This window comes from Syngnathus acus, chromosome 5 (genome assembly GCF_901709675.1).
Source record: "Syngnathus acus chromosome 5, fSynAcu1.2, whole genome shotgun sequence".
Classification (NCBI taxonomy): domain Eukaryota; kingdom Metazoa; phylum Chordata; class Actinopteri; order Syngnathiformes; family Syngnathidae; genus Syngnathus; species Syngnathus acus.
The window spans coordinates 1,301,728-1,329,692 of NC_051091.1; the positions used below are offsets into that span (position 1 = coordinate 1,301,728).

The 27,965-nt window shown below is 42.8% G+C and overlaps 1 protein-coding gene across 10 annotated transcripts; it reads left to right on the forward strand.

Moving 5' to 3' along the window:
- Positions 1-91: 91 nt before the first annotated feature.
- On the forward strand, positions 92-27,854 carry tead3b (TEA domain family member 3 b). 10 transcript variants are annotated; one of them, XM_037252335.1, is made up of 17 exons: positions 92-314; positions 670-759; positions 10,523-10,719; positions 11,513-11,770; positions 18,235-18,299; positions 19,728-19,790; positions 19,944-20,006; positions 21,659-21,670; positions 22,544-22,669; positions 22,753-22,796; positions 22,950-23,006; positions 24,042-24,106; positions 24,183-24,319; positions 24,748-24,921; positions 25,062-25,205; positions 25,280-25,432; positions 25,587-27,854. In XM_037252335.1, exons 4-17 carry the CDS (start codon positions 11,764-11,766, stop codon positions 25,698-25,700), a joined length of 1,224 nt encoding a protein of 407 aa, XP_037108230.1. In that variant the 5' UTR covers positions 92-314; positions 670-759; positions 10,523-10,719; positions 11,513-11,763; the 3' UTR covers positions 25,701-27,854. The 10 variants fall into 10 exon arrangements, with proteins under 10 accessions (XP_037108230.1, XP_037108229.1, XP_037108234.1 ...); XM_037252338.1 differs by lacking the exon at positions 92-314 and adding an exon at positions 378-509; XM_037252334.1 differs by lacking the exon at positions 10,523-10,719.
- The last annotated feature ends 111 nt before the right edge of the window (positions 27,855-27,965 follow it).

Below are 27,965 nucleotides of genomic sequence, written 5' to 3' on the forward strand. Positions count from 1 at the left end.
GAGGTTACCTCAGAATCAGCCGCGCGCAAACGCGCTCGAGTCCCGCCCCAAAGTTTGTTGATTGACGCTCACCAATGGCTCTTCTGCGGACGTCTTTTTTTCCGTCTCTCTCTCTCTCTCTCTCTCTCTCTCGCGCGCGCGCGCTCCCTCCCCCCTTCGCCTTCCAGTGTAGTGCGTTGATTTCATACCAAAGTCATACTTAACATTCCACTTATACTGTCAAACCTCCGGAGAAAATATTGGGGCGCAGAAATTGGCCCCAAAAGTCGCATCTTGAGCAAGTTTGTGTTGCGGGAAGGACGAATTGGAGCAAGGTAAGTTTCTGCAGAACGCTTCTTCTTAGCACCGAGGTTTCTTTCTTTCTTTCTTTTTTTTTTCCCCCCTGCACGCTCACTCGCTCTGCTCTCCCTTCGTGAAGTTTTCGGATCATTGTCATTTTTGACATTTTTCCGCGGAGCGGGAGGGAAGGAAGGAAGGAAGGAAGGAAACACGCTGGTGTTGACTAGATGGTACTGTTGGATTCCTTTTACCGGAGAGTGGGAATAACTGCCGAGGAGTTGGGGGCTGCGACGCACACATACACAAAAAAAAAAGAAAAAAAAAAAAGATGTTTTGACAGCGAACAATCGCACCGACATGTGTGCTTTGTGTGTTTGTCGTTCCACGCAGCGGTTCTACCCGACAAGCACAGCAGAACCGTTTTGGAGCGATTTTGGAGTCGACTGCTTGAGTCTGGTTCGGAACTCTGCATTTGCTGAGGTAAGTGAAACTTTTTTTTTTCTTTTTACTACACTTGTTTGGAACTTGTCATGTTTTAAAACATTATTAATTAAATACTCAAAAGTCACTGAAAATAAAGTTGATCTGTCTACCAGGTGCGATCATATTCAAGAGATTTTCAAGTGACAGGTCGTGTTTAATTGAATTGGCGGTGTAGATTACAATGGGATCAGATCATGGGTTGAATTCAATCTGATATTATTTAACAATGGTTTTAGGGCCTGGTCCTACTGGGATGTTAGTGTTGAATTCAAATGATTGCTTTCATTACATCAAAATTAAATTCATTGACAGTAGATTAGATCTGGAGTGTATTTGGTATAAGCAAAATATGCAACTGCAACATATTCAGCAGATTTGTGTCCCTGTTAATAATATTGCCTGTGTTAAATTCAAATTGGATCAGGTCTGGATTAAATTTGGTGTTAGGATACAGCTTCATCCAAGCTGATGTTGATCTGTCATAGTGATACACGAACAAAAGTGTTAAATTCAAATGACTGTGTTCTCCAATAAAAAAAAAAAATTGAATTTGGATCAGATCTGGAGTGAATTTGGTTTTATATGATACTGACCCACAATTTGTCCGAATCTGATACTGATCATTGTGACTGAGACTGTCAGTGTTGAATTCAAATTCGATCAGTGTCTCACCGGCATACAACTATCTACTTATGTCGACCTGAATCTATATGGGAATGTCAGTGTTAAATTCAGATGAATCTTTTTCTCATATTAAAACTGAATTCAAATTGGGTCAAATATCAAGTGAATTTTGTTGCATGTCAGTCACACCTATCTATCTATCTATCTATCTATCTATCTATCTATCTATCTATCTATCTATCTATCTATCTATCTATCTATCTATCTATCTATCTATCTATCTATCTATCTATCTATCTATCTATCTATCTATCTATCTATCTTTATAGTGATGGTCTCTCATAGTGCTAATTATTGCACGCCAAAATAACCTTTTTTTTTTTTTCCCATGGGAAAATGACTGGTAATGTTCTCAAGTGTCAACAATTAAGGGCCAAGCATGCAAAGGCAGACACGTTTCAGGGTACCACTCGGTGACAAGCCATCATACGTAGTGGGTACTCAGGGTAATTATATAACGACAGGAGTGCCGCTTCAACCTCGAGTGACTTGTTGCTTTTTGTCTTGTTGACTCCTCTTTGACACCAGCCAAATCTTGCGCCCACATAGTATGTTTTTTTTTTGCTTGCAGCTGAAATCACAGGGTTGATACAAACGGTAGAATGTAGTTTGTCAGGTTGGCAGCGGGTGAGCAGAAAAACCTGTTAATGTTTCAGTTTGGGTGCCTCTTTGTTGCAATCTAATTATCTTGACACCTTGTCATTCTTAGTTCTTTAGTTAGTTTGCGGGATTGTTGAAAAACAATTTAACAGGCATTTTCTTCTACTGTCTCACTTTATTTTTTTACATTGACTTTTCCAGTAAATAATCCATGCAGCATCACTACATAACAATTCGAGTCTGTGTTTGTACACAGCAAAACAAGCGATGCGGCTTTTTTGCGTGCTCCGATTACTACTTAGTATGTGTGTTCCCCAGGACCAGTACTTGATAATGCCTTTATGTCATGTAACTGGGATGAAAATGTGTTTTATTTCAAGTAAATATTGTTCAAAAATGACATTGATCGAGATCAAATTGGCAGACACTTGGTCTTGTTTTTAAGACCATTTTTTGCAGAGTCAAGGAATGGCAACATACTGTAGTTAGTAACCAGATAAGGGAATCAGCTTCTTATATTTCTTCCTCTACTACTACTCTTTTCTGTATTTTTTTTGCTTCTGTGTGTTTTCCAACAGTGTGGATGCCCAGTGGCCCCCTGCAGCCTCTCACAGGTGACTTTTGGTGGCACGCCAGACTTGTAATTTGGAAGAAGAAGCTATAGTGTTATCAAGACTTGTCTGATCAAACGGAAGTCACTAGCTTTTTTGAAATCAGCAAACTTCAAAACAAAGAAAAAGTTGATGAGTGAAATTGGCATCGGCCTAAGAAAATCCTTCCCGGTTGGCCCCATCATCGTTGGCCCGTGTTGGCCTCCTGGAATACAACACACACTAGGAACGGTTTTATCATCATGTGGGTTCTTTCCCGTATTTCGAGTGGGCACATGCATGTACTGTACGTTTGCGGACAGCGTTAGTGGCAAGCTGTCGTTTGAGCCGTCTCGCAACATGTGGAAGTGATGTTCTTGAATGCAAACAAGCCGAGCCAAACATTGTTTTCCCGGTTTAACGTGACACGCCAAGAAGATGCTTTATAATAGATGGTGTCGGTCGGTCGGTCGGGGAGGGAAAATCTGGAAGGGATTAAGCGTTTTGCTGCTCCGACAGATTCCCTCCATTGTTCTTAAGAAGCGTCAATGTATCCCCGTGTTTCTCAGTCACTGTGGATTTAGCTTGTGTGGAAGGTTTTTCAACTCAGGCCATGTCATTGAGGTCAATTAGATTACTTGGAAGTTGTTATCTACTTGAAGTGTGTGTTTGCCTTTTTTTTTCTTTTTTTTTTCTTTACCCACCGCCCCCTCCTCACCATACGCAGCTGTGTTCCTTCAGGATATTTATCAGCTGCTCAGAGACAACGTTTTCTCTTGAAAAACGCCACAACTCAAAAGAAAGCGTCTTATTTCCATTTCATGGAATGGAGAGCCTCGAGTGCGTCTTCTGTAGTTTTTAGACGCCGGGCCGTTGACCGTTTGTCGGCGGCGGCTTCACCCATTTGTGTCTAATGGGACCCGTTTGTGCGCAGCTTGCTTTTGCCTTTTTAGCAGCAGGCCCAGACGTGGTCACACGGCCCAAATGGTGGACACTTCCCCTTCTGTTAGGTCAGCCTGAAACAAATACCACGTCTGTGTGTGTGTGTGTGTGTCTGTGTGTCTGCGTGTGTGTGTGTGCGTGTGTGTGTGTGTGATGAGCACACAGAGCGGGCCTCACAGTGAAGCGCGAGGCTCTCAGCAGAAGGACATTAATGACAATTATGCGGTAGGATATGCAGTTTGATGGACACGCAGCCAAAAAAGGCAGATTGCGCAAACAGATGCTGAGCCTCAATCGGCAAAAAAATCGGCTTTTCAATGGATCTGAAGCTAATATATTTGTTTGTGGCTTATAAAATCTACCACGGACTCCCAATATGGTAATTATTGATGACCTCGGTGCGGCCGAGCATAGCCTTCAAATAGTCACGTGAAATTAAATGCTAGCTTTATTGATGTTCTCGTCACGTTTTTTGTAATGACTGAATTTCATGTCAGTTGACAGGTGTCACTCGGGAATCCGATGTTTGACAAAGGTTAAGGTGATTCCGAAGAGCTCCACTTCAGTCCTTCTTCCAAGTCATTCATATGTTGACTGGTGGCGGGCCTCCGTCAGCCTTCTTGGGGACCTTGAGAACATTTGAGTCCAGTATGATAGCCAAGTGTTTACTTGGTGACTCAGGTCCCTGCCTTCAGATCATTAGCAAGTTCTTGTCATGTACTTTGAGGTTGCTCCCTTAACCTTTTCCCAGGGAAAGTCTCACGTGGAGCTCCAGCAATCTGTTTGTTGTTTGGGAATAACTCCACTAGGACTTGTCACCAACTTCGTTAGTTTTTCTCATGATGGGAGAGATTGGACAGAATATTCTGAATCAGTGTCCATCCAACCATCCATTTTCGGAAGATTTTTATCTTCACAAAGGTTGCGTGTGTGTGTATGCGCTGGAGCCTACTGTGTCATTGGGCAATAGGCGGGGCGGGGTACACCCTGAACTGGTCAGCATCCTTAAAAATTGAACTTCTTTATAAGTGAGCAAATTCATCAGGGCATCATATATTTATTTCTCCGGCTGACAATATAGTGCAATAGTTGTCACAGAGTGTCCAGTCCATCATTAGTGTCTGAACGCTAATAGGCGGCAGTAGAGATTTACATCTCCTCCACACCATGACCTAGATAATTTGCTGAGGCGATGCAGGGGAGCGCTTGGGAACACATTTATTATTATTATTATTTTTTTTGACGTTGTTTGCCTTGCCCGACCCTCCGAGTTCCACATCAAAAGCACCATTAAAAAAGAGGTAGCGGGCCAAATAACTAGCTATGAGGTTACAAGTGTGTGGGCTATTTTGATAAGCACGCACACACAAACACAAAGTAGCAGTGTGTCACACTCCAGTTGTGGTGACCCAAGGGCACTCATGTGAAAGCACTTTAATCCCCTGGTTGGGGCTGTTTGGGTTGGGGGAGGATCTCCCTCAGCGGCTCAGAGGTATTAATTTTAGTTGCTCTTATTATAACAGTGCGCAATTGTCCGAATGGAAGGCCCGTTCTGAATAGGCCCACATTAAGTGTGCAACAAAGTTGGCTCAGAGTTCCATGATGAAAATCCCCTTTCATTGCTCCCCAACACTCCCATTAAATCCATGGGCCTTGGCGGCGTTTAATCGCTTTTTCGTGCCACAACTTCTACGTTGAGATGAATCCGCTAGCTGCAAGGCCGTGCATGTCCTGGAGCCTTTACTGATTATGACTTGTAAACCGCTCCTAGCCACAAAATGACCAATCCAGGCGAGATTGGTTTCCCTCCGCTACATTCTCTGGAATCTTTCCGATTTTTTTTTTTCCTTCCAAAATATGCTGATTCAGGCTTTCAGCTGCATAGAAAAAAGAAAGGAGAAAAGAAAGAACGGCAGCAAGACTGGCACGCCGCGCCGCTCGCCTCTCTGCTTGTCAGTCTTTCCTCTCCAGATGGATTCACGTTTAATTCTCACGTGGAGGATGACGACTGGAAGGTGATCAAAGCGATTGTTCGTGGTCCCCTTTACTTTGCCTGTAAAAATAAGGGATTTTTTGTCATGACATAAAAGGAATTGACAAAATCATCCTGGCACTCACTTCTGCTGTCCTGTTATTAGTATTTTTTGTCTTCATACTGATGCATGAAAATGCTGCGTTAGCATAAAAGGTAGCCACGGTTTTGCTCATTCCGGTCACTGGATAAAGTAGTCACATGACAAAGCTGGAGCAGGCTTGCTGAGGCAATGATCGTCAAGCCAGGCTTTATTAACTTGAAATATGAATCGTATTCATTTTATAATGTCAAGTTACACCATTTTGCTGGATCTCTGTGTGAAACTTCGGAGGGACTTGAAAACAAGTAAGGCTGAATTTCCAAAACCTTTTTAAATCAATAATCAAGACATTTTTTAATCAGTAAATTAATTTTAAGTACGATTTTATTTATTTTTTTCAATTATAAAAGAGCCCCAATTATTTATATATGATTTTGCGATTTGGGGTTTCACTGTATTTTGAAACAATAACAGTGTTTGCACTTTATACTGTCATATGGATGCTTGTAGAGTTTTTTCTTGTGTGTATTTGAGGAATCAAAGTTGAGGCGACATCCTTGCTTCGCTGAGTTCTTTGTAAAAGGCATTGGAACATAAGTGAGTCGTCTTTTGTTCTGGATGTGATTTGCGATTTACCCAAATAAATCTTTGAAAGGCAAAATGTTCTTTGTAAAAGGCATTGGCAGATAAGTGCCTTGTCTTTTGTTCTGGATGTGATTTGCAATTTATCAAAACAAATCTTTGAAAGGCAAAATGTTTGGAATAGGAGTTCAAATGTGTGGCGGGCGATGTTATTTCCACGTGGTAAACGAGTCTTCCTGTAAGTGAGACTTTACTCTCAACTCCATTGTTTTTCTCTCAGCTGGTATCACAGTGCAAATGTTTGAGTTGACAAGGGATTGTGCACGCATGTGTGAGTTGCACCCATATGTGTGTGTGTGTGTGTGTGTATGTGTGTGTGTGTGTGTGTGTGTGTGTGTGTGTGTGAGTGAGTGTGTGTGCCGCTCACTCTCAGCTCTGATTGTTTCCTGAGCTCTGGGCCAGATAGGAAGTAGGAGGAAGTTATTGGAGGAGCTGCAGCAAATTTATTAGGACCAAACACACATTTAAGAGGAGCAGGAGGGCAGCTCGACTCAAATTTTTGTATATTAGTATTTTGTGAGGGAAGAAGTGGAAAACACTGAGCGGAAAGTTCTTAAAATGGCGTGAGGAAGGAGCCTAAAGCCATGTTCTTGTCACAGAGCAGCAAGCTGAAAGGTTTTCTTTCTCCTGTAATATGATCTTTTTGAACAGCTGCTCCTTTCGGCTGCCAAGTCCTGTTGTTTCTCCTGTCAAGTGTTTGCGTGTGTCGCCGTCAGAGTTGTGCAGGTCTCTCGTACGGACCCAAATCGCTCGTGTGCGGCCTACAACCTTAGACCGACTTGTGGCTTCGCGTGTGAAGACCAAAAACTTTCAACTTTAAACACAATATCACATGAAAAGACCCTAAACGACAAAATGTGTTCACAATGTGTCAAGGGAAAGGAAGTCGGGGTATTGGTGGGTAAAGACACTCGGCAAAGCCACCTAGCATTTTATTATGTGATTATTCTCCCCCATTCACGTCGCTAAATAGTACATCAATCACCAGCTCATATCAGAAAAGTTCCAAAAGATATCTTTCAAACCCAAACGATACGTTTTTTTCTTCAGTAAGTGCAAGATGATCAATCATTACGATGACAAATAGCCCCAGCACGCTGACAATGTGTCTTTTCACAGTGGCCTAAGCGTCTGCCAGACCCTGGAAGAGAAAACAGCACCGTGGGATCTCGTGATTTTTTTAAAATCCTTTTGACCAAGCTAAGAAGGGGTCATTAACTCATTCTCTGCTGTTCATGTTCATCTATACTATGTATATTGGGAGTGATTTTCTGCTTGCTAGGACAATTATGAGGGACAGAAATGAAAACAATCAATTCAATATTCTCCCTTTGCCCTCTTGTCTCCCGTTTAACAAGAATAGGCCTCTTGTTGTCCTTTCTAGGAAAACGTCTCACCCTTCCCTGTTCTGTAGAAAATCCCTGCAAATGCAAACCTCTTTTTCCTGCTTTACCAGCTGCTTTCGTCCATGTGACCCTGCAAGTGACTGACTAGTAACGACTGATTTCAGTGGCATATTTCCACACTCATTCAACATTCTCTCCCCCGAAGAAGAAGGGAAACGGTGATAAATTCTGGCCGGTCGCTAGTGGGACTAGCGCTGAGGTCATCGGGATTGCAGAGAACAGGAAGTAGCCAGGTGGTGGTGGTTGGGTGCTGAGAAGACGGACGGCTAGGAAAGAAGGATGGTGTGAATGGCGGCGGCGTTTGAATGAACGTGCACATGCAGCAGCAGCACTATTTACATTCCTGCTGCACATTGGAATTTTCTTGCATGTTGGTCTGGGCGTACCGTGGCCTGACTCCCAGAAAGTGGGAGGGCTGTTCTATGAGTTGTGTGTCAAGTTTGAGTCTTTCATTGTGTGTCATCTAGTCACAATTTCCGTACGCTCTTTCACAATATTTTTGTCCTATCCATTGCAGTTTCTCTCTCTCTGTCTCTTTCTGTATAGACAATGTCTTGAAATGTGTTTGTCTCACTTTGAAATGGTGCCGTAAATGCTAAAAAAAAAACAGGCCTTGGGTGTATTTAAATGCAGTATTACTCTATTGTATACTATATTTCCCTTCTTAGTCTGAAGTATGTGTACTCGGTATTGGCTGGGACTCAGTTACTTAAGACGGCCTAAAAACGTGTTCTCAGTACAGCCCTAATTTTGTTTCCTTTTAAGTGCTTGGTGGAAACCACAAGACATACAATGAAAGGATGCACCGAAACAGGCTTCACTTCCAAACCCCAAAGTGGAAGCAAAGTTGGACTCAATCCCCTCCCCGCCGACCCCCTCCGCTCTCTGGACCAACCAACCAACCAACTATCTGGCTGAGCCACAAGCACCCCACTCCTCCCTTTCACTGGTCTCCTGTCCTTATTTGGGTAGAGACGTTCCCATCGCTGGGTGGGGAAGTCGGACAAGGAAAGGGGGGAGACTGGGTCGGGCGCGTCGGTTTGACACAAGGGAGGCAGTGAGCGCTCGCAGCCCTTTCTTAATAAGGACATGTCTGGAATTCAGGTCGCACTCTGTGCGAAGCACCTCACTTGAACAAGCTGGCCGTGCCCTCGCATCTGCATGTTTTTCTTCCTACTGCGGCTCTCTCAGTGGGAGACATTTGTCTTCTAGCTACCCCGCACATTACTCACCACTTTTGTGATTTTTATCAAAGCCTCACACAAACCAGCCACCATATCCGGCCGGGGGTAATGCATCGCACGAGCGTCTCCCGGGCAAGTTCATTTTGCAGCGTTGAGTTCTTAACACGGGGTTAACGGGGTCTGCCTTTGCCGACCGAGGCTTGGCCTGTTAAAATTAGCAACCTGACGAGAGGTTATTTGTCAAACTCGAGTCAGGGGGTTCGGTGATATCATTTTCGCCGTAGCGTGTGAGCGAATGCTGTTGTGTCACTCGAGAGCAAAATAGAAAGGAATAGAAATAGAAATGAAGACTCCTGCGGTTTATAGTCCGGTGCAGCTTATACGTATCTGAACAAAACAGGAGTTTCTCCTAATTTTAGATGGTCCGCAAATTGAGCCAATTACTCAATACATGGTATGCAATATTGCATGAATGCAATATTGTATGAAAATCACTTTGAAAACAAATTTGAATACAGATATGATATAGTATCTGATAATGAATATTAACCGATCAAATGAAAAAATAGCACTAATTGAGCGTGCCTTCTCGTGACATGACATATTCCTTTTTGCCTAGTCATTGTAACTGCATTTTGTTATTTACATTATTCTTTTCATCTTATTACTATTTTTTATGTGTTATTCTATTCTTGGTAAATAAACATTTGTATGAAAAACAATTCTAGGCTGGAGGTATTATACAATAAAAAAAAACATTGTGTTATATGGATGACCGGACAAGCATAAAGCAAGTATTCAAGTCTAGCCTAGCTATTTTGCTAACATTCCACCAACATACGTATACCATTTATGTTGTCCTTGTTTTGTGCTACGGCACCTATTCCCGGAAACGACTTCCTTGGGGCTTCTGTTTGGCTACTATGGCCTGCAACTGGGAGTTATAGCGCCGCCACCTGTTCCGTCGTTATGCTTTTTAAAGCCTGCAAATGTAATTTAACACAGACAGAGATTTTTATATCCCACCGACGGGACGGAACTCAGTGGATGCGACAGATTTATTGTCTGCTGCGAAACACACATTTATTTGGTTCACACTCAACATTTGCGACAGTATTATTTCTTTCCCCAAACACAGTTCAATCCCATTTGAGCTTGTATGACTAGATCCTGTTAGCTGAATATTTTTTTTCAAAGTTGAGTATCTATTTCATTTTGTATATTTTCCGTTTGAGGACACGTGCGGATTTATAGCACGTATCATTTATACTTGCATGGGCTTCCTCCGGCTTCTCAGGCATCCTCCCATGTACCATAAAAAAGAATGTTAGGTTCATTGAAGACTAAATTGTCAATATCTGTAAATATTAGTGTGAATTTTTGTTTACGTTTGTATCCACTCAGTGTGTTGCCCAAAGTTAGCTGGGTCAGGCTCCAGCTTACCCGCAACCCTAATGACAACCAGCCTAAAAGAAAATGGCTGGATGGACGCTTTCCATCTTTTCCCTCATAAATAATTCCATGCAAACGAGATTTACGCAAGCCAGGGGAAATCAGGTTTATATTGCGACCAAACATCATTGCGATAAACATTGATCATTTCTGATTCATCCGCATCTGCACGAAGGCTAAAGTAGAAAAAGAAGCTCCCAGGGGGAGGGAGCCTCGTGGTCGCTCCATAGACTTCCATCCTGGAGACAATGCGAGGCTGCGGAGGCAGCTTGAAAAACACTTTGGATTTCTCCTCCTCGCCGTCAGCCACCATCCGACCGCATTGAGACACAGTTCCTACAGTTCCGAGACCACAGACATTCTCCGAGGCCAGTCCTGATTAGTGAGCTCTTTAAAGTTCATTTCATGGTCTATCTTGGATTTATTTTCATCTATTCACTGCAAAGACAAACTATCTGAGAAATTATTTATTCATACGTATATTAAGGATGAATCGGAAGAACCACGCATAAGTGAAAGCTGGATGGACAGATCGTACATGAATCATTTTTGTTCTACGGGGCTTGTCGGATCACATGGAAACTAAATGTGGTTTAACGATAACCCTTTTACATATTAGAAATTGTGTCCAAATCAGATAAGAGTCAGCAGATTTTAGTACCTGAATTGATATCTAATCCAGAATGAATTTGTTTTTATGTTGTTGTTTTTTCTTTGATTTGATTTGGAGTGATTGAGTGAGGAGGTCTGCATTCAATTTGGTTTCATCTTGCTATTGCTGACTCTGAATCACACAAAAACTTGATCTAAATCAGATCATTGAATGCAAGTGCCTGTTCAGACAAAATGGGGTTGGAAGTCAAAGTCAAAGTCTGCTTTATTGTCAATTTGGTTTGCGTTTCCGATCCTCCATTCACATAAGAATGCTTCTTTGTTGTTCAGGTGTTGTGTGTGTGTGTGTGTGCGCCGTTTCAGGCTGCCATCATCTCCTCACTTTTTATGTTGTGTGTCTCTACGCCGTAACATCTTGGGACCATGTGTTCTTCCATTAGAGTTTTCATTTGAGCTCTGCCTCTGTAAAAACACAACGACGAGGACTTTCATTAGGCTTTATAGAGAATCACACAAAACATTCCCCTTTTACTTTTTAAGTGCTTTTTTTTTCCCTCCCCCAGCTCTTCTATCGATCCTTTCATATTGGGGCTCGGGGTCGGGCCCAGGGGGAGCCGCCACCATTGCGTCTCACGATTGGAGTGCCAACGGAAGCCCAGAAGATGGGCTTGACGGCGGGGACAACGAGGACAAAGCCATCGACGGCGACGCCGAGGGGGTTTGGAGCCCGGATATCGAGCAAAGTTTTCAGGAGGCCCTCGCCATCTACCCTCCTTGCGGCCGGAGGAAAATCATCCTGTCGGACGAGGGCAAGATGTACGGTGAGTCGACTGTATGATGCGGCCAGGATCAGATCCACGTTAGATTTAGTTTGACAGTCCAGGTTTCAATCTGCATTCACATAGCAAATCTGGTTATAGTCATCAAGTTATTAGTGATGTGAGGGTCAAATTATGTGGAATTGGGTTTATATTCAAACATATTAAAATTACTTTTCACGTGAGAGCGTCAATCTGCAAATTGGATCTGATCTGGATTCACTATTAAGTTTGTCCAAATAAGTCAATTTCACAAATGAATGGGATTGGTTTTATCAGTGTTGGATTCAAATCAAATCAAATCTGGGTTGAATTTGGCATATTTTGGATTCAAACCGGATCAGATCTGGTCTGAATTTGGCCGAATGTTCATGCTTCTAACCATGCATACACTTAGCAAGTCGCAAGTATATTCAAATTTCATACAACTCTAGAAGCTCATACTTCAATATTAAAGTCATCCTAAATAGTAGACAATCATTCAAGCCATAACGCCAACAATTGTGCAAATGTTCAGCATTTCTTTCTCTGCCGCTCATGTCACAGTTTGAATAGAAGAGTCAGTTTTCCTCTCCAGCCTCAACTCTCTGCAACAAGTCTGTACACGTCATGCCGTGACCCGGGGGCAGGTTCTTCCAGTCGCACCAGCGCTCCGAGCAGGTTTTTGCTGTTCCGAGAGCATCGCTTGGCGTGATTGACGCCCGCCCGCACGCCCGCCCCTTTCCTTGCTGCAGTTTGAACTCTCAATTGGATGTTTATCAGGATGTGGGAATACAAGAGGCGCACACATGCTTGTCTAGAGTGGTTTCCTGCAGCGTGTTCATTAAACTGCAGGTGTTGCAGGCGCCCTTAATGTCCCGCAGAGCTCCAGATGGATTGCTTTTGGCATGGAATAAGCGGCAAACAGGTGTGGCGAATTAAAAACCTTGCCCTCAACTTATGGTGATGCCTCATTCTCATCTCATCTAATGAGATTCTGAGGTTTGCCGAGCAACGGCGAAATCCTGCCGGAAACAAAGCTCTTTGTTTTATTTTCACCAATGAATTGCATCCCTCCAAGTCCTTCCAGTGGTGCTTTATAAATCTTTTCCCTGCCCTTTAATTATTGTCCATCCAGTGCCGAAAAGTTGAAATCGATGTGGCCATCAATCACTTCGGCGAGAACATGTATTTTAGAGGCATTAGTTTGCATTTTAATGCTTTCGGGTGGCTTTTCTCACTGATGAGATCACATTCCTTGTGGGATTTTGGTTGGAAAAGAAATGAGTGATTATCATCATATATGTTATTATTGTTATTACTACTGTGATTGGTTGGAGACCGCATTCTGTCTGCTTACTGCTGGAATTGGCTTCAGTTGTTCCGTGACCTTGTACAGAATAAGTACTAAAGAAAATGGATGGATGGGTAGTTATTAAAGTTATTGTTAGTATTAAACTCTATTAATATAATTCAAAAAACATGGTCTGTTTAGTCTGTTTAAATCCAAACATTTTTTCTTGCTTTTGTTGTAAATTGAAATTTAGGAAGATGGCAAGCGACAAAATGTACAAACAGCAACCAGGAAGTCGAAGCCAAGATTTGAACCTGTAGAAATATGCTCATCACGAGGCCACTGTTGCGCCTGCTAACCGTAAGATTAAATTTGACATGGCTGTTCATCACATTGGCTTTTTTTTTTCGGATGAAGTCGACATTTCTGCTGATTCTGCTTTCAATTGCACCGACTCTGACTTTCAGGAATTTTCCTGAAAAAATGCCAGTTAGTTTTGGGAGGCATTCAGCTGACTCTAAGGTTTTACATTTTACCTTTTGGCCCAAAAGCCAAACCTGGCTAAGTAGGATTTAATAGTTCTCAAGTCATGTTTAGCGAGGCAGTGTTGTGTGTATGTTGTGCAATGATGCGTTGACAAAGAGGCAGTGTGCTCACAAATCGGACCCCCTTGGCGACAAACTGTCAAGACCCCCTCCCAGAGGCGCCCCCCATTTACACCAAGTCATCCGAGTTGACAGTCCAGTTGAAAGCCGATGACCTCAGACGTCTAAAAGCTGCCGCCACGTGAGCTTATGGGAATGTTAACAACGACATATTTTTTTTTGCAGTCTCACTCGAGCCCGATGGCCTCCAAATGCGTGTTAGTCATCCGCAACCGTTGGGAATTCCAGACATTTTGCCCAGACGCCTCTAGCTTGGTGGGAAAGCCTTTAAATTTCCATTGCCTTATCAAGAGGGCCCGGCTACAAGTTTCGTTTTGGTTCCAGGCGGCCGTCTAGACTTCCCAGTAACATCGCCAGTCATTTCCAAAATGTTGGCGGGGTGGTGGCCAGTTCAAGCAGCCGACTCTCTCATGTAATAAGTCACACGTGTTGATAATAACGCCGATCTTCTTTCCAACATCAACGATTCTTTTTTGAGCCTTTCCGATTGTGATAGCAAAATAGTCCAAGAACTAAGCTTTATAGTATTCTTTCAACAACTCTGACTCAATTATTTTCTATTTTGCTGTAAGGATGAAGAAAATATTTCACACTCCTTGGCCCTTAACTGACCTCAGTGACTATAAATAGTATCATTTGTCTATAAAATTGTACACAGGCGCATAACATGGCATCCTAATTAACACGTGACCCTGGGGTCACACACGCCCCACCCCGGCCGGCATCGCTTGTCCCACTATTTGAGAAGCACCGAACTAGGCTAAGTTGACTGTGCTGAGTCGACATTTCCAACTATCATTGTTGTCGCTTTGCTTTTTCACACATATTGATTTATATGCATGAAATAGCACTTCCCTTGTGGCCGCCTCACATATTTCCAGGATTAGCAAAGCGAAAACACTTGGACGCAGTTATCACCAAACGTTACGTGGCAAGTGCGTGCGTGCGCGTGTGTGTGTTGGCGTATTAAAAAATGTCACTTGACTTGTTTTCCTTTGGAGTTGTGCTGACATGTCGCTCACTGGTGTTTTTTGGGCCCCGACAGGTGTGTCAAGCATGTACACACACACACTACCCCCCTTTCAAACACTTAGAGCTGTCATTGCTGCAATAAAAAAAAAAAGTGCTTGGAGGAAGTGTGCATCACTTTTTTTTGTTGTTTCTTGGAATCAAAGGTGTGCAAAAATAGTGCTTACGCAGGTCGATGGTGATGACGGTGCATGCCGGCCGGCCGGCCGGCCGGGTGCTTCCCTGTCAAACTCTCGCTCAGACGTTAGGAATTTTTTCTGTCATTGCAGAGCAGTATGCTAGCAATTTAGGATTACCTCAATGTTATGAGAAGGGGGGCGGGGCAGGGCTGGGCGGGGGGAGATACGCAGCGATGGGCTGGAGAGAGTGGCTGGGCAAGGGAGGGGGGGGCCGTTACGGAGGGTGAAAAGAGATGACCTTTTTGCTGACTGTTTTAGCGTGGAAGTGGAAAATTCCAGCGGTAGAGCAGTTGAAAAAAAATGAGGCTGCCGGGGGCGCGGCCTGTTAGGAAAAGAGGCTGCAGCAATCTGAGGGGGAGTCACAAAAAGACACGGAAGCAGAACCCCTGTGCGTTTATTTCCGCCGTGCCGCCGCCCCCACACAACAGCGTGTTCTGCTGAAAATTACTCATAGAACCAGTCCGACTGGATCATTGTTCTGACGGCACCAGGTGAATCATTCACGATCACCTCCATGTACTGTTTGAATTCATCAATTAATGAACACACTTCTTTTTTGAGAAGATTTCTATAATTACCTCCAGCAAGGACGTTGTGTTTTAATTGCCATTTTGTTTACTGCATTGCTTAACTGCTTAAACAAGTTGATTTCCTCAGAACTTTGTTGGTACATGGGCCAAGTAAAAACACATCAAAGGTTGATGTGGAGCCAAGTAGAGATGAATGTTGAGGATTTTTTTTTGGTTTCTTGGCCGGGTTCATGAAACTACATGCAGACTCCAGGCTGGAGCTAGGATTTGTGAGACAGACGAACTGACCTCTATTCCACTGTCAATTTCAACACTTCTAAATTTGAACATCCTTTTGCGGCTTTCTTTTTACTGCCAAAGACGTGCAATGAGACATTGGTGCAACCCCGTAGCAAAACTTTAGCGGTTTTAGCTGACGAGATTGAAGGTGACAGTTGCTGGCCTTGGCATTATTCTCCCTCTGCCATCCTCTACTTGGACAGTCAGCAGCAGGTGTTGCTGCCTGCTCCGTGCCGGGTCACACTGTGGTGTTGTTTTGGCAGGGGGTGGCTTGCCCTCCCCCGGTCCTCCTCCTCTGTGGCCAGGTGGCAGTTGTTGGCAGAGACACTGATGGCTTTGTGTTGCCTCCAAGAGTTACAGCATCAGCTGCCCCTTTTGCCCCCCTCCACACTCTTCCCAATCATCAACCTTCCACCCCAGCAGACCCGTGGCCCTCACCCCAAGCGTAACCTCTGATGTAACCCCGTGGCCTCCCCGGGCTGCTTAAAGTCAGTGTGTGTGTGTGTGTGTGTGTGTGTGCGTGTGCGTGCGTGTGTGTGCGCGCGCGCGTGCGCATGTGTGCGGCCGGCCGAGCTCCGGCTGTGTTTGCAGGCCCGGGCCAATCAGATTGGCTCGCACAGATGTGTCAGGCTCAGAAGAATGTGAGGAATGCGGAGGCGCCGGAGCGGGCGTGGTCATCCTTTGGCCCCAGGCAACAAGGGGGCGGCGCGGCGCTTGCTTGTTGGGTATCGGGCAGGCAGTTCGGCAACGGCCCTGCTGTACTTTTATGGTCACTGCGAAACGCGGAGCCCTCTGGAGGCCGAGTGATTCCAAAAAGTGGGTGAAAAACAGGACATTGTTCTTGTTATGTGTCAGCATGGAGAGTTCCTGAACAGTGGAGTCAATTAAGCACCAGTGATATGCTGAAACCATTTTTTCAGAGCAAAAATAGTACTTATAAATATTGTGAATTATAAAAACATACAGCAATGAAGTAAGTAAGTCGGCTATCTTTTTTTTTTGGCCTCGTTTCAATTCAGTGGGCATTGTGCTGCTCCTTGTGTGCGCACCTTGGCAGACTTTTTGTGCATCCTGGGGGTCAAGACGTATCTATGGTTGAACTTGGAGATGTTGGTCACAGCTCAGTCATAGCAATCGTAGCATATAATGATATAGTCTTGCTACATGTGTTGCTCCACCAATTGTGGGCAAATACGTATCTATTGCTTACAGGGGTCATAACACTGAAACTAACCTAGCTATGGCATTTATCATGATCTGTTTGCATCAAGTCGAGCTATCTGGTTGTTTTATATACACACTCTATACTTTTCTTTATTTTATGTTTAGTTTTTGAGTAAACTTCAACTTGGAATGGCAATAAACAACTCGAAGCCTCTTTTTGCAAGAATTGTTCAGTCGGCCAAACTGCAGCTTGTTGTGAAGTGAGATGAGATCATCAGATTTGAAATGAGTTCTTAAAGCAAAAACAAACTGCCAAACGATGGTTCAAATCTCAAAAAACTTCATTTTCATTGTTTTAATGATGCAAGTGAATAACTTCATGATCTGCCCACTTGTGCATTATGGTCGTTGTATTTTACCTTATTTAGTTAGGTCAAGAAGAAATGATTGCAAGAATAATTTGCCCTTGAAATTACTTTACTCCAGAACACTTTTCCCCCTAACCCTTACATCTAAAACGACGGCTACGTCTCTGGCCACAGGGCATCCCGATTTCCAGAAAATACACAGTAGAAAGATTAGTTGTACTCTTAGGAGCTCTAACCAGAGGAAAAATCGCTCTTAACACCACAGACCACAGGATAATCGCTCAGGATAATCTTTCACATCCGACAAGCTGCCTTTTGCTGACTTAAATCTGAAGGAGTGAAACATTCTCCAATTCTTCTGGATTATTGGCAAGCGTGTTCACTGCTTGAGTCCGTACGTGTCTTGGCCTCCGTCATCCTGTGCATTTGGCCTGCTTTGGAGAGGCAGAAACCCAGTTTGCATTTTTCTTCTCCAATCAGACATGATGAGGTTTTTAGCACTTCTCACGCACCAGAAACATAAAGAGAAGCACAAGTGCCCAAAATAGACACGCAAACAGTTTGTGCAGAATGTGGCGAGTGGATGTTATGTCTGTTCTCTTCTCCTTCTGGGTAATTCGGCTCCAGTCGCTGAGATCAGAAACTGCTTACTGTTGTCTACTTTAAATACCTGTCTCTAAAGAGCTCTCTCATTTGGGAAACACAAGTGTCACGGCTCGTGATCCGTGACAAAGTGTGTTTGTGCTGGGCAGTGACGTCAATAATGCGTGTTACTATCATCACGTTTTTTTGGGTGACAATCAGATGAAAGTTGCTTATGTAATGCACGCACGCACGCAAAGCTCATCTCATTTTTCTAAGTCCAGAAAACCCTGGCAAAGGTCAAACTGCTTGTCATGCTTTTTTTTTTAAGTGACAACAGTGCCACCTTCTGCCCAACATTTCTTTTTGTTTACTAGTTTGCCTTTTTCTCCACACAGGACGCAATGAATTGATAGCGCGCTACATCAAACTGAGGACGGGGAAGACTCGCACAAGAAAACAGGTAAATACTTTTCATGGTGTTTCAGTGTTTAACAACTTTGACGGATCATAAATGCATGATTTTTCTATTTGTTAACGCACCAACATGATCTCTATTGAAGCGATGCAGAGTCATCTTAGAATAACAACATAATTATTCATTTCTTCTTGCATCAGTCTTTCTCAGTTTGGAGATAACAACGTTTTATTCTTCTGAAATATGTCTACTGCTGCGTCTCGAAAAATATCATGTGGTAGTAAATGTATTCATTTCAATGTTCCAATTCAAAAAGTGAAACACATGGTGTGCGATTATTACGAGGAACACATACAACACTTGTGTTGACATCGAGTTATAATGTGCTATTTGCCTGTCTGCAGTTTTGCGTCATAATCATGAAGCAACTGACATGATCTTAACAAATGTGGTTGTTTTAAACATACTTTTATCTTAGGTATGTTTAGTTTTACAGTAGACAGGAGTGACAAACAGCCTGAAGCCTCTGTTCACTGTTTGTAGTCAAGTGAGGTGACTGCCACCACACAGCGCTTGTATAACTCAAATATTTGCTCGCACTGCAAAGCAAAAAATTAGCCGAATGTTTTCTTGCATCGCAAGACACCACAGTAATGTACGGATTCGTTACATGAAGTGAAAAAGGAAAATACTTTTCAAATGAAAAACGACCTCATTTCTGTCTTGAAAATAATCTGGATTGTTTCTAATATGTCCTATTAAATCTGTGAACTGCAATTGTTGATGGTAAAAGAGGTCTCAACTATGGTTCTTATATTTCATTTAATTTGACTCCTCTTGTTTGCATGAGCTGTTTGTGGATTTTTAATCAATTAATGTAAGTACAATGGAAACTCTAAGATCGGACACTTGAAATCATCAATACGGGCACTGTTAGCAATCACATTTCAACATTCCATTGCATAAAACGAATGTACGGCGCCCTCCATGATTACGATACAGGGGTAGTTTGTCTATAAGTGCCCTGCAATTGAGGGCAATAATGTATGATTTTATTCTATTATTTTATTAGTAGTAGGTGTTAATTTTCATGTATTAGTTTGGTTTGGGCAGATGCTGGCGTGTGTATAGTAAAGCAACAAATGGATTTTGCTCACGTCAATGGGCTACAGAGTAACTTTTCGTTTCCCAATTATCTCAATTATTGTGTATTTTTCCTATTTGCATAGCCCAATTATTCTAGTTGACAGCAAAAACTGGGAATTGTATCACTTGAACCATGTGGTAGATAGATCCAGCCCTTGATGTCTCAGGAGATTTAATGCAACTTTGCCCTGCAATACCTTTGAATGGTCCGATTTTAGAAGTTCCACTTTTAGAAAGTGCGCTTCTAATTGTGTGAGTGTGCGCGTGTGCATGCATCCTAATGCATGTTGTGTTTTTATGCTCAAAAACTTTCTCACACCCCCATAGGTGTCTAGTCACATACAGGTGTTAGCACGGAAGAAAGTTCGTGAATACCAGGCGGGTATCAAGGTAGGTGACGGCGACCTGCCCTGCCCCGCCTCTCCGGCGACACTGACTGGGCGTCTCTTTCCTCTTTTGGTTACGGCGTCTCCCTTCCCTTCTTCTTCTTCTTACCTTCTCTCTCTCTCCTTTCCCTCCCTCTTTGGCTATTTTTCTGTGCAGGTTTCTAGCCACTTGCAGGTTCTCGCCCGGAGAAAATCTCGCGAGATCCAGTCAAAGCTAAAGGTATGCGCTTCACGGCGGGCTCAACCGGGGCTGGACCATACGGCTTGGCTTTGCACTAACCACCTCATTTGAGTCATTAGACGCTGGCTTGGCCGACAAAGTTAGGATTTGTAGTTAACTAATTCCAGCTTTATTGAGGAATACTGGAAAGAAAGTGATCTTGCATGCTGTGGTCAGACAGACAGACAGACAGCGCTCTCTAACATCGACTATTAAAGGGGACATACGGAAAGGTCACTTGTCCTCAGTTTGCCGTGGGGTTTCTATCGTGGTGACGTCAAATGAATTCAATTAATATCGGAATAGCCCAGCAGAGAGTTCTTGTACATACATTTTGAAACGTAACACACACAACCGTGTAGTCGAGGAAGAGAAATCTTTCTTGTACAAATGACATCATTGTCAGTACTATCCAAAATTGACCACCAAGTTGTACAGTGCATGCCAGGTCGCTATTTTTTATTTTTTATTTTTTCCATGATGGGGGATTGCGGTGGTTTTACGATCTAGGCTCAATTAGCTAGCTCTTGTCATCAGAGTAACAAAAGCCCTTCTTGACTTCGACACTCAATTGGCCTGTAAGCAAGTCATGAATTTGAGGCACCCATGGGTTATCATTCTTGACTTGAGGTATTTTCCACATACCTGGAAACGATTTGAAATTGTTGCGGAAAATGCCCAATATGTCTCCTTTAAAGCATAGAGGCTGACACACGCTGTTTTGAGAAGCCCGTGACAAGCTTTGGTCTTTCACGCTTCTGCAGCATGCTCTTCAAACTCTGAGACTTGTCTGCCTTCTTTCTTCTCTGACCCTCGAGTTCCTCTCTTCATTTTTCTAATATTTGTAGAGATGAACTTGAAAAATCTTCCCTGTTCTCTCTCCACTTGTTGCCTTTTGTCTGTTCCCCCCCCCCCCCCCAATAAATGAAAATAAACATTTACAATCACATGTACACAAACAGTAACTTCTTACTGGTAACTAATACAGCAGCAGAAAATATGCATACAACTCTGATTTATAATAAGTGCAGGTCTAAGCCTTGTTGAGAGTCTTGGGAATTGTTGGGAACTAATCCAATTTGAAAGAAATGTTTTCTTTTTATTTCTGACCAAAGCAAGTCAGCTGTGTTCATGCCCGCAACACAGCAAACACCCATTTTGAACTGTGCCAAAAAAAGGAAAACACCTCCCATGCACACAAATTTGACGGTGTTTTGTGCTGAACTTACGCGGGGCACAAAAATGTGGCCACATAACTAACTATTCGATAATATTCAATCCAACGCCTGGAATAACTCACTTATTTTTTTAACATAAAAATGTACTTTTCGTTATTTTTTTATTTTTATATTTGACTTTTTTTGCCCATTTTCAACAATATAAATATAATGGGAACACTAGGTAGATCATATTTGCAACAACCCTTTTATCCCCTAATGTCACCCTATTATTTTACTTTATCTAAAAGTATTTTACACAACCTCCCAACTTCATCATTTATTTGTATGTGGCCCAAATAAGTGAAGTTGACTAATTTCCCCAAGCACACTAATGTTACAGATGACACAATCCATTTCCTTATGGCCCAAAACTCCTCAGATGACATAAATGCATCGAACTAATGGTTCTTTTCTCTTTTTGTTGTGCTTTAGGCGATGAATTTGGTAAGTGGATCTCACTCATGCCGTATGCTATGCTTCCCCTACCGGCCGGCATCATCGGTGGCATCAGTGCACCTCCTTATGGCCCTCTGCTGGCATGGCAACCCCCCCCCGCCCTTGCCCCTGCCCCCATCCTACTTCGCTAGCCCAAAATGAGGCACAATGCTAAGGAAACAGCCTCATTTTTGAACGCTGCTGGGCATCCTCGCTTGCTTCGTTGAGGTGCTGCTTTGTTGTTTTGGGGCTTTTGTCTCTTGAGACAAAAGCTTGGTGTTTTTTGCGGACAAAAAAAGTGAAATAGCGTAACATATGAAATAAACCGTTTTATTTGTCTTTGCAAACTTTTAGACCTTAAAGTATTTTCACTCCAACATGAATCTACTTTTGTATCGTATGCTGCTTTACATCCAATCATCAGTCCAAAGCTGCTCTCCTCATCCTTTTGTTTCCATGGTGACCGACCGCAATAATGCTCTGCTTTACTTTGCTTTCAAAGCCAAAACGAGCAGTGGAAACCCGCTTTAGCTTTCAGCTACATTGAAAAAGTCAAGCTGGATACACACGTACCGATTTCACTCACGCGGACTTGAATGGAAAAAAAGGGAAAATGCTCAATCAAACGTGACCCTATTTGGCTGTGAATCCATTTCAAATTACAATTACAAAGTGTGTGGCTGGGCCCAACGCAACAAGAATATTGACCAGGTATAATATTTACAATTGAAAAATCACACCTTTGCAGACATTGATTGAAATGGCAACTCCAATTCTGCCCCATTATCGGTATGTGTGTGCCTGGCTTTAGGAGTCCTGTGCACATTGTGGCGCCTGCCCCCTTGTGCTTGACTGGCCTGCTTCCCCTGTACCGTCACGCAGGATCAGGCGTCCAAAGACAAAGCCTTGCAGAACATGGCGGCGCTGTCGTCGGCGCAGATCGTCTCGCCGAGCATGATCAAGAATCATCTTCCACCAATGCCCCCCGCCCCCTACCAGCCAAGCAGAGTGAGACCCTCTTCCAATGGTCCTCACAAGTTGATTTTTTTTTTTTCTTTCTTTCAAGCTGAAAACCTTCTATCGTTCCCTAGTTCTGGAATGCGGCAATTCCGGGACAGCCTGGACCCTCTCAGGAGTAAGTAGAACCCCCGTTGGAATTTGAGGGGGAAGGAAGGGGGTGGTGTGGTGTTGTGATGCCTGGGTGTATAACTGGAGACAACATTTTGGCCAATGCATTCATTAGCGGCATTGCAAAGCATGTTTAACGCCTGACGTTTTTGCACATCAGGCTGGTTCTAGATCTCAACCCGGGAAGGACTCCTGGGCTTGGTCGCACCAGCCATGCGTAAGTTCGCCCTGATAGCTGAGCTCCTGCCGTGAGCACCGAAGCACCGCTACTAACTTCCACACTCTTTTTCTTGTGTGTTTCCTGCACCAAATTGACTTAAAAGTTCCATCACTCAAAAATAAAAAATACAAGCAAACACTGGCCCGATGCACTTGTGTTTGTCTAAAGAAAAGTTGGAAAAGAATGAAGCAGGTGGACTTACGCTTTGCTGGTGCAGCAACACATGCTTACTTGAACACCAACTGGCAATAAGCTTTTTGTCACGTTTTGTTTTTACAATTGAAAAAATGTTCTTAATAACGTGTTTATGGCTTGCTGTCTTAAAATTGACAGCACCGTTTTAACACTATGGTTTCAGTCAACAACCTCTATTGTGATAGGGCGTGCAGCTTTTGTTTCCATGACGACTAGAAGTGGAGCACACCAAACAATGTGAAATGTGAAGAAGAAAAAGAGAGGCAGCACTTCATTAATCTGCTCAATTATACTTTCAAATTTCGTTGTACATGTGTGACAATGACAATAAAGATCTATTCTATTCTTATTAAGTACAGTCAAGACTGAAGCCTGCAGTTACCATTAAAAAAAAAATCAACACCACACGAAACAGGTTTACAATTGACTACATTCATAGTTTAAATTTTAACTATACCACAAGCTGTGATTGCAAAACACTTTCTTAAGCAAACAAATTTTGAATCATTACCAATAATAATAATAGGAAAAAAAGGATTTACGGTACACAATCCACATTTAATTTTTGGAATTGCGCAAGACTCAGTAACTACCAACGACAACCCAGGCTAAAATCAACACTCGTACAAAATGCTAAGTTGTTGGCGGAAAAGCTTTACTGAAAAGGGCATGGCGGAAAAGATTTACTCGGTTGTTTAAGCTCACACTTGTTATGTGGCCAGGCAATACAGATAGTAGAGTTTTGATCATATTTCCCCTTTAAAACTTTCAAACATGTCATACAAAGGTGCTTTTTTTTGTCACGTTTGTCTGACTGGAGAATTTGTTGTCTTCTAGTATCAAACCTTTTGCACAGCCCCCCTACCCAGGCCTATCGGGTCCTGTACCGCAGTCCATACCAAGTGAGTATGACTTGGTGTATATTGTGTTTATATAGTTTGATTAACTGCAATACATATTTGCGTGTTTGCCGTACAGGTTACGAGCCCTTGGCGCCGCCTCCCGCGCCCACGGCGACAGCGGTGCCAGTGTGGCAGGACCGGACCATTGCATCGTTAAAGCTGCGCATGTTGGAATATTCCGCCTTCATGGAAGTCCAAAGGGACCCAGACACTGTGAGTTCAACTTTTTAGGTCTTTGTTGTATTGATGAAAGAGATGAAAGAATGGAAATAACAATTTGATCACCTACGGAAGAAGGCTCATGTTCATTTTCCTCTGCGAAGACTTATTATTGTGTATTACGGAGAAGCTGACAATCTGTGTCAGTATTATACTGCCCTCTAGTGGCCAAGGCGCACACATCAGAAGGAACAGCATGTCATCTCAATTGAAGCAAAAAAAAAAAAAAGGCAAAAACTCTTACATGCTGTTTAATATTGTAATTCATTACTGTATGCTTCTATAATACAATATTGGCACTAGACTCGAATGGCTTACAAAAGCATTAGCAAAAGGTCAAAGGTTGCTGCTTCAGTGACACACATGCACATAAGTTGATGGAGGACATTAAATGTGCCCTGTTTTGTGTCTCCGTTTTGCAGTACAGCAAACACCTGTTTGTCCATATAGGACAGACCAACCCCTCCTACAGCGACCCACTCCTCGAGGCTGTGGACATCCGGCAGATCTACGATAAGTTCCCTGAGAAGAAGGGCGGTCTCAAGGAGCTTTACGAGAAAGGCCCTCAGAACGCATTTTTCCTGGTTAAATTTTGGGTGAGCAATCAAGCTTCATTTGAGGAAGCATCTTCCATTTAAAAGTGCATTTACCCCTTTGATGCACTTTTGTTAATATCATAAAGATTTTGCTTAATATGTGGCTTTTTGAAGGATTACACTGATTACACTCTCTTCAGGCCGACCTGAACAGCAGCGGCATGCAGGACGGCCCCGGTTCTTTCTACGGGGTCACCAGCCAGTACAGCAGCTCCGAGAACATGACCATCACCGTTTCGACCAAAGTCTGCTCCTTTGGGAAACAGGTGGTGGAAAAAGTTGAGGTAATTAGGATCGATTATCTCCTCCAAATTGGCGTCCGGTATATTAGCGACATTATGCGTTTGTTGTGGTGCAGACGGAGTACGCCCGCCTGGAGGGGGGCAAGTGCGTTTACAGGATCCACCGCTCCCCCATGTGCGAGTACATGATCAACTTCATCCACAAGCTCAAACACTTGCCTGAAAAGTACATGATGAACAGTGTTCTTGAAAACTTCACCATCCTACAGGTACACACGTCCACTTTTTAAAAGTGTGTCTTATAGATAATCATCTCAGAAGGCTTCTAATAGGCCACAGGAGGAGATTTAAATGTGCGCCTCGGAGACAGAAGTTAATTAAAGCAATGGTGACATTTTTTTTTTTTTTTTTTTGCTTTCCCAGGTGGTAACAAACCGCGACACCCAGGAGACGTTGCTGTGCATCGCGTTCGTGTTCGAGGTGTCCACGAGCGAACACGGCGCTCAGTACCACGTCTACAGACTTGTGAAGGACTAAGCAAAAAAAAAAAAGTGAAAACATCCCCCTGCTCCCCCTTTTCAACCAGCAAAACCACAAACAACGCTAGAGAACTAACACACACACACATAAGGAATAAAAACACAATCACACATGTGCATTTGTCAGACCAGTAGCTTGTGTTTAAAAAGTTTTAGGTGAAGTGGAGGTACGCCACAGAGCTTGAGGAAATGAGAAGGTGTCAAATGACAAGATCACTCGGAGCAAGAGAAGAAGATAGAACTGGACCGAAGAGAAAGTGTTGCAGTAGATTTTGTTAGGAAAGAAAAGTGCCTTTTTTCTCCAAAGATTGCCTGCCACTTTGAATTGCCTTTTGTACTACCTCTTTTTTTTTTCTTTTTCAAGTGACAGATCAACATAGGGCAAGTTCAATCGGAAATAAGCCCTACAGCCCTTTCACACCTTATTCTGGTACTGTCTGTTTGTTTTAATCTTGTCTTAAGCGGGGTACACACATATTCATTTTTAATATCTTAAATGTGAGAAACTCCATCACGTGAGTTCTTGCTGCTTTTAGTGTGTGGCACAGCATGAAATCTCCAACAATCGCAAATCTCTTTCCAAGATGTTGGTCATAGTAATATGACTGACCTGTGGGGGCATCATGTTGCCACAGAAAAAAGAATAGTTGGAGAAAACTTAGGGAGTTTCATAAATATTGAATAAATTGTTTGTGATTCTAACTATTGAACACGTTTAGTATTTATAATCTGAGACGTCTAACAATCGGGCCTTTGACTTTGATCGGACAGGGCGGGTGCTTGAATTTGGCCTATTGTTGATATGTATGTACCTCGCTTCATTGGTTTCACATCACAGTCACGAAATCGGTGGCTCGGCGCTGAAGTCAGACACAAGGATCTGCAATCGTAATTATTGAGCATAAGAATGTAAATATTGAACAGGATTAATTTGTTTGTCAGCCCAAGCCGTCTTCCGATAACAAAATCACTCTTAACACAATAGCATGACTCGGGTGAATCTTTTTCCAGACATCTGACAATCAGGCCTCTGCTGACTTTGATTGGAAAAGGCGCAATCATGCTAATCATCTGTATGCGTGTATCCAAAGCAACTATTTTGAGACACTGCAGATACTTTTACTATCGCTTCTTTTACATAAGGCCAATCGTTCCACGACCTTATTGGAAGATTTGTGCTCACTCGGCTGCACTGAGGCGACCGGGTCAGTCAGTGGCTGTGGTGTGAGGCCCAAAGAGACAAAACGACAGCAGTGTTCTATTTTTCTGCCTTGATGTTTGTATATGGAGCCTAAAGTGAAAACTACATTGTTTGTGTACTGTGAGTCAAGTGGATCCTAAAGGAATATGTGTTACATAGGAGTATTTTTATTTTAAGGAGGGGAGGGAACGGACTTTTCTTTGTGATCAAGTGACCCAGCACAGAGAGTAAGGAGCAGATTGAAATCCCGGTTTCTTTTGTTTAAGAAAGAAATTGCATGCTGTGAAGTCTTCACTTCTATGCAGAGAAGCTTCAATTGTTGATATTTAAGACGCTATATTGACATCCAACTCGAAACGGTTGCCTCTGTGCTGCATGGAATGTGATCATTGATTGTTATTTATAGGGTTGGAAAGCAGATATTAATAATAAGGGGAGGGTGGGTACACTACGTATTGATTATTTTTCCATTGATTTGGAGAAGCATCTGTTTGTGTGACTCACTGGAGATTTTTTTTTTTTTCTTGCCGTAAAATTGGACACATTTTGACAAAAGTTCCTGCCTGGCTTTGAATGTCGTATTTTACAACTCAGACAAACAAAATAACGCTCTTCTTTGCTTATCGTATGTTTTATACAGTTTTCATGCCATTACCAACATTTGTCCTTGTTTTGATTCTGTCGACTTTTTGACTGTGAGTGTTTTGCCTCACTGAAAAATAATGTGTGATTGTGCTGACATTGATAATTAATAAGATATCTAATGTATCATATTCTGAATGGTGTGGGAAGGTGTTTTGTTGTTTTTGGTTTAAGGTGGTTTACTATTGTTTTTGCCACAATTGTGAATTGCAATTTTATACTTCCAAATAGAGGTTGGACTATGTAATCAAACCAATGTATCGAACAATAAAAGACACATGGTGCCTTTGGGGGCCATTTTCCCCATGATACGCTGTGTAATTGTCCATGGCTTTTCTTCTTTCATTATTGATTATTAATTCAAGTAATAGTAATGCAATACTAAATGCAACATTTTTAGTTTCAAGTATCTGGGAGATG